Source organism: Sitodiplosis mosellana, unplaced genomic scaffold, assembly GCF_009176505.1.
Source record: "Sitodiplosis mosellana isolate CC-2019 unplaced genomic scaffold, AAFC_SMos_1.0 Smas_scaffold_1, whole genome shotgun sequence".
Taxonomy (NCBI): Eukaryota; Metazoa; Arthropoda; class Insecta; order Diptera; family Cecidomyiidae; genus Sitodiplosis; species Sitodiplosis mosellana.
This window is the reverse complement of record NW_022595244.1, coordinates 11,340,477-11,348,183: the sequence shown is the minus strand read 5'-3', so window position 1 is coordinate 11,348,183 and position 7,707 is coordinate 11,340,477. Positions and strand designations below refer to the sequence as shown.

At 33.1% G+C, this 7,707-nt stretch overlaps 1 protein-coding gene across 1 annotated transcript; it reads left to right on the top strand.

Moving 5' to 3' along the window:
* Positions 1 to 5,960: 5,960 nt before the first annotated feature.
* Positions 5,961 to 6,942, top strand: LOC129567189 (uncharacterized). The gene is made up of 2 exons (XM_055443852.1): positions 5,961 to 6,131; positions 6,330 to 6,942. The coding sequence occupies exon 2, from the start codon at positions 6,355 to 6,357 to the stop codon at positions 6,748 to 6,750; it is 396 nt and encodes a 131-aa protein (XP_055299827.1). The 5' UTR covers positions 5,961 to 6,131; positions 6,330 to 6,354; the 3' UTR covers positions 6,751 to 6,942.
* Positions 6,943 to 7,707: the final 765 nt, after the last annotated feature.

The following is a 7,707-nucleotide window of genomic DNA, read 5'->3' as shown; positions in this document are numbered from 1 at the left end:
AATTCGCACTCCTTATCAGTTTGTTATCAATGGGAAACATTTGGTTCCAGACTAATAACATCACCATATCATTACTCAAATATATTTCATCTAATAACTATACTGATAAGATACCATGCATCTTATTACTCGTTCGACCAATAACATTCTAATAACTATACTCACTAGATATATTACTAGTGCAAAAAAGTAATGAGTAATAATATAGGTTCATCTTATTAGACTAATAAGTAATAAGACCACTAATAAGATACCGAAAATGCCAAAGTATACAAAGATTCACCCCGTGACAGAGTTTGACTCAGGCGACAGATATATGCTTTAGCATAGAAAAAATATCCGCATATTTTTTGGTTATACAACGGCACCCAGCTTCATCGAGTATCAGCACGCACACTGAACGTAGTAATATAGATTAAAGAACGGTTTGTTTACAAAGAAAAAAAAATTGTTTATAAACAAAATCTTCCAGAGTTGTACAGCGCAATGTATTTAAACGGCAGCAATGCTATCCTATGTTAAGGTTTTGCGCTGTATAGTTCTGGTAGATTTTGTTTATAAACAATTTTTTTTCTTCGTAAACAAACCGTCCTATACTACCACGTTCAGTGTGCGTGCTGATACTCGATGAAGCTGGGTGCCGTTATATACTGAGAGTGGACAAACCAAAAAATATGCTGATATTTTTTCCATGCTAAAGCATATATCTGTCGCCTGAGTCAAACTCTGCCCCGTGAAACGTGAAAGTTTCTTTTACAAATGTGAATAAACTTTACTAGTTTCAGATTGAAACCGTCAATGAATCATTCGATGCTCACAAATGGAAGCTTACAAAGAGTGTATGAATCTTACTCCTTCATTGAATTTTGAAAAGTAATCGCTGTGCTGCACAGCCTGTGCAAAGTATTTCCTTGATATTTTTACCATATTTGGGAGTCATCTCTCTTATTCCCTTCAATTCTGATAAAATGTTTTCTTAATGAATTCGCAAAGAGTCAAATTGAAAGCAAATAACGACAAAAGCAGCCAAAAAAATCGCATTCAATAGGAAATAGGCTGCAGAAAATAGTGATCGAACACATGTGTATTTCACATCACACCCATTAAATACATTTTATTCTATATTCTCATTAAAAGATCAAATTACTCGACTTTCGCAATGGATTTTAGACTTACAATACTAATTCACAACTTATTAGTGTTTTTTATTCAGAATACGTACACATATGGACTAAATAATTGATTCTGGAAGTTCTAATTTGGGACTAAAGATAATTCTATTGGATGTTGTTGTCATTCGAGAGAGAAAAAATATTCAGGGTCAATATTATTTAAATTCATCCAATGATGCTAAACCACCCGAAAAAATATGTTTGTTCATAACGCATTTCCATTTTTAATCTCTTCACATTTTCTATCAAGATACCATTATAATATTTTCAAACCTTGGATTTCCCGAGTGAATAAAATGATCAATTTTAATAAAAAAAACCACTTTGCTTAACATTCTAACTCACAATAATTATTCCATGTAAGACAAGAACCGTTCATCAAACTGTAACTTAAATTGATATCAACATTTGAAAATTTTAACATTGAGTGTGATGTGAAATAGACATGTGTCCCATTCCGATTTGTACCATTTAGAAGAAGAAAAATATGATAGCATAGTTTGTCTTTAGAGAAGGCGAATGCTAGATTAAATGATTTTTTTCTTTAAACACGTGGACAATATTTTGGTACTAACAATTCAGACATATTTGAGAATAAGCTGAGAGAATGATTTTCGGAATGTTAAAACTCTTGACCCATGAGGCTGAAATAGGCTGAAATACTATGCCATGTTTTGAACAATTTTCAAATATCATCATAGTGCTTGTTCGTACAGTTTGCCCAGTAACACTGTTTCATATTAAAAGATTTCCGGTTTCGTAAAATGATGTGGAATACAATTCTGATATAACAATTTATTAATTTAATTGACTCAATCGGATGTGTCTTCTTCAAGGTCAAAAATTATCATCATTCAAATAATCGTCGAGAATTTGACACACTTGCCGTAATTGGTCAAATGTACATGGACAAGATGTTTGTTTCACATGTTCGCATTGCATGTTGAATCCACGTAATTCACCATTTTCTATAAATGTTCGAAACAATGAAGTTTTTGCATCAGCTTTTCATTTCACAAGACTAATCTAGTATTTCGTGTATGACATGACGTGTGAAAGTAATAGCTTCAAAGATATTTCTTAAATCAGCCAACTTGTGGATCATAATGTTTTTTATTTTTATTTTTGATTGTCACATAACTTATGTTCCAATTTTATCGAGGTGAAATGCAATGACACACTTTAAATCAATCGTTTGGTATAACTTTAATGGATGGTTTAGGGTGGTATATACCCATAATAGTATCCGAAAATTGTACTTTGGCTTCAAGGTGAACTGAAAAATTGAATTTGATCACAGAACATTGAAATATTTTCTGAGAAAATATTTTGAGAATTGTTTTTTCAGGTACTTACACATAATGAAGGTATTTTGATAAGATGACCATATGAACATTGAGACACTTTGGTAGGATTCAAAAGACCGCAAAATGTAACGAATAAAGACAAAAAATTCAAACCAAACCGATGTACATATGACAATTTTTGGAACCATTCTGAGCGTTTGCCTGAAAAAGCGAAAAGATTATATTTGCAGATTTCAAACTATAAGCTGCTTTTATCTCACCTTCACGATGAATTTCCTTAAATCTTGAAAATATAGTTTGCATTTTCGTAGAATGATGGTGTAGTGTGCTCAAGGTATGTAAATAGACGATCAAAGTAGATGATGGAAAAAGTTCATATAATCCTTCAACATAATTGATCTTCGCGTAAATTATGAAATCCACTCCTGATAATATTGTACTGATAATGTGCATTGCGGTCGTTAACACGTAAAATTGCTGATTTTTCATCAATATCGAAAAAGGAGTACTTTCTTCAACCGCACAAACACTGACCAATTCCAAAACAGATTGATTCGATTTCAATGGATCCATCTTTGTAGATTAAACGTGAAAAGTTAAACTCTTAACACACTGGGACACGATAAAGTTTCCAACTGGAATGCGACGATTTCAAACTCAAACTGAAGTAGATTTCGATTCGATGCAACTATTAAATTAAATCATTTTGCTTCCTCAGTTGAAGTTAAACGGTATGCACACCTCCGAATCAAATGAAATATTTACAAATAACAATTAGATTGATCCGAAATGAACGAAAAAAAAATTGGTTCTATTCAATTTTTCCAATAAAAAATGATGGCCCACGATTCCATTATTCATTTAATTGATTCTTGAACAATTTCCAACTTAGTTTTGATTTTGGTTCACTTTCATCGCCAAAGTACACGTAATGGCTAAAAAACGAATGAATCATAATAGCTTCAATGGCATGTGGTTTCATAGTTTCCAAATGGAATCAAATCTTTTGTTTTTGTCATCAATTATTAATAGAGTTTGATCTTTTGGCTATTCATAGCCTCTATTTATTCGAAGTCATTCCGTTTCTATTTGGAATGCACACAAGCACTGTTATTTCATTATGTTCACTCATAATTTTGATAAAGGGAACATTAGAACAATGAACCTGTTTGGTTTTTCTCTGATTTTGATAAGCAGAATACTCTATTGGGGAACCATTTCAATACTCTCTGATGGACTTAAATCACGCAGAACAAAGCATTTAAAACCCTTCATTTTTTTATGAACATTCGTTTGTTTCGTTTCGTTTCAAAAGTACACGTGTGTCTTTTGTTTGCAAAAGTTTTTATTTGTTCACCAAAAAATGAGTAATCTTCAGAGTTAAATGCTCCGTTTAACTGTTTTTCTAATAAAATATACAAAACCGTTTAAACGCTCGGTTTTGCTCGGTTTAGTTGAGGTACTTTCGAACAAACAAAGTAATATTTACTGTTTTTATTCGAAATCGTTCTGAATCATTAGTAAATATAATTAGTGTGTGAAGCACTTTACATTAAATATAGGGCATATATTATAGGCTCATCTTACAAAGAAAGGATTTAAACAAGGGAATCTGGTACAAATTAGTCATTCTTTGAATTCAACGGATTTTTTGTTTAAAACAAAAATTGTTGGGACGATAAATTCGGTTAATGGTAAACCACATTTCAAATATTCTTCTCAACAGATTGACAATCTATATAAATATATAAAACTGAATGTTCGTCTGTGTGTGTCTGTGTATGTAGCCATTTATCCAAACATGTGTTTTAAGATTGATGAACATCTCAGCATTTCGTAAGGCACGGATATATCCGAGCATATCGACGACGCATACTGTATAATACAGTGGCGTGTGTTGCTACGTGCACGTGCAGCCGCAACGACTCGACCGAAGTGTGTTCAGTTGATGTGGCTGCACGCAGCAAAAACATACACATTCCGGTCGAGTCGTTGCGGCTGCGCGCTGCAACGCACGCCACTGTATGCGTCGTCGATATGCTCGGATATATCCGTGCCTTACGAAATGCTGAGATGCTCAGCAATCTTAAAACACATGTTTGCAGTTATCTCTCCTTTTTTTTGATTCATGGATTTATTGTTATACTTCTTGTTTGATTTCGCGCGGCCTTAAGAGTAATCTTATAAATCCAGTTTTGGTTTTCGAATGAAATTTTTTGGAGTTTGACGAAAAAAAAAATTTTTGATTGTTTTTCCATATTACATTCATGTGGATTGATGGCAATGAAATATAAAATGCGCATTGTTGTAAAAGAGTTTTTTTTTCATTTAAAAATAAATAAATTGAAAAAATTAATAATTCGCATCAGGACAAACCATACATGAGTGAAATTTGTTTTGAATGAAAGATACTTGTAATGGAGAGAAGACACACGTAGATCGGCTTAAGATAGAGATAGAGTAGCTTGAAAGAGAATGAAGCTTGAAATACTGATTTAAAAACGACCAGACACAGAAAGGTATTAATGGTTTCTAAATGTTTATTGTTGTTTATGCGGTGGAACAGAAAATGAGTTATAATAATTGAATTTTGGCAAAATGTAAGGCAAACTCCAAATACATCGCCAAAATTGTAATCTTCCAATCCAAAAAACAAACGGTTGTATTTTGGATTCGAATCAAAGTAGCTAGATTGATTTGTTGTCAGGTCAGTGATATATTAATAGCTATCGAATTTAAAACCCAAAAAAGATTAATTGCGAAAAAAATGAACCTAGAGAGATGACGCAAGAAGCCGAGGGTGACACAAGAATTGAAGTAATGACAAATATAGCGACAATAACCCGAAGTTTTGAAAATAGTGCAACTCGGCGAATTTTAGCCGAAACGGCGAGCGAAGCGAGCCGATTTGGCTAGAGTTTTACTAAATGTTGTTCATATTGTAATTTTTTTTTCGTTGAAAAATGTTATTTTTCGTTTGTTCATTCCTAGATGCAAAATGACATGAGAAAACCTTCTATGGCTGCTTCCAAATGGTTTTTGATTCAAATAAGATTGCGGAATCTTTGTAAAATGTTCGTTGCGAATATGCTTTAGTCAAAATTGAAAATTTCGCTACAACAAAATCATTTTGTACATTAAATCGACTAAAATATACATTCGACATCCAGAATAACGAATTCCAGAAGAACGAATTTGGGAATTTTTGCATTTTACATTTAATTACATTTAATACATACATTAAATATTTGAAATCGCAAAATACAACATTAAAAATTAATCTAATATCGTATTGCAGAAGAAAAAAAACTATTAAACAATGAGAAAAATTCAAACGGATTCATGTAGTTTTCTATTTTAATTAGCCCAACAGAAATGTTCATAACGAGCAATTAATCGTGTATACTGTTCAGCCCTGCATCTGCGCGTCTCCATTGTGCTTGACATTTCGACCATTAAATGTCAACGCATCTGTATACGGCCAGCAACAACATTTCAATTTAAAAACTGTCAAACAACTGAAATTTGCTAAACGAGATCGAAACATCACGGTAGAATCATTCTCTGATTTAGTTTTGTTTACATTCGAGAGAGAGAAAGAAAGAAAACGGTGTGCGTCCAAAATCGACGAATCAAATTAAAGTGATATTTGGTGAGTTGAAGCTGAAAAGCTGAATAGAAATGTAATGAAAAATATGTTCTGTGAATGTTTGACGGGTGTTGTTTACACTGACTGTGTTGTGTGTGTAATATTCGAAATCAATGGGCTTTATCCATGACGATTGTCGACGCGACATTTAACGTTTAATATGAAATTGTTCTAATCTGTGTTCATATGTTTGTATTTCAGATGAATAATTAAGCAGAAAAATAAAATGGCATCGTCACACAGAAAAGAATCGGAAGCATTGAATGATCTACTGACCGAGGTGATTGCGGTACGGTGTGCAGCGAAGAAAGAATACGAACGAAAACTGAAAAAGTTCTATGCAAATCGTGCCAATCAAATGCAGTATGGTATATTCGATGGTGCCACCAAATTGCCTGACATCAAATTTGAGACCAGTGCGTTCAAAGAGAATCTTCAAACGAACAAAGAGCTTGTGCAAAAGGCACAAATCAATGTGGATCAATACTTTTTTGCGAAAAATACGAGTCAGCATCTGAACGATGAACTGACACAAGTAGCCGAATCGCTGCAAAAGGTCATGGAAATCGAACAAACTATCCGCAAAAAGGGATCACCACACGGACAGATGCATACACAATGATTCACAACGGGAGTCAGTTTTTTTTTCTCTCACTTCTTCTTAATTTGTGTCAGTTTATCGTAATTTTATTTTGCTGTAATCATGTGCTTGTAACATTGAATATGACGTTTAGTATTAAGAAAATCAGTTTCGGAACCAATTCGAATATTTTTCTACTGACTTTTGATAAACAATAAATTTGTTTTTAACAAAAAAAAAAACTACATCAAACGATTATTTTACTTAATCTTCTTTATGGGCCACTGGTATGAAAAAAAAGAATTTCCGACCGTCTCCTCAACTTTGGATGGCATTCATTTAACTCATAGTTTTTGCAGGAATTTCACTCATAGATGGCACTACAGAGGCACTTTCTATAATTTAACCATTTTCATGATAAAAATTCGATACGACGCGTATTCGCCTACACGAAGAGAAGGTAAAAGGATGTAACCAAACGAGACAAATTGATGTTGAACTACAAACTAATTGAACTTTTCATTAGCTCTTCATTTTATGTAACATTTTCTCTCTCTCATCAGCAATTAAGAAGATTGTTCCAGGAAGAAAATGCAATTACCCACATAAAGCAATATTAGAGCAAATAATGTTTTCATCATTTAAAGTTTTGATTGAAGTAATTTTGTTCATTTTTGCTGCGACAAATACTCAGGGACATATATTCATTTCTTCTTCTCCTTTGTGTATGTGTGTACCGATAAAAGTCACAAATACACAGTGAATGATACAAAAATAGATAGCATTGTGATTCGAAGTATAAAAAAATGATTGGTCCAAAGTTGCACGTAATGGGGTGAGTGCATTGTAAAAATGAAGCGAAGCGAATAAGATGTAAAAGGCATTTTGGAAAATAAAAAATGAGATGGCTTATAATGTTTCGTATGTGTGTGTGTGCATCATTTTCTCTCTCCCCTCGTCAGTTCCGAGGCTATTGCACTTTTCCCGATTCCTTCGCAA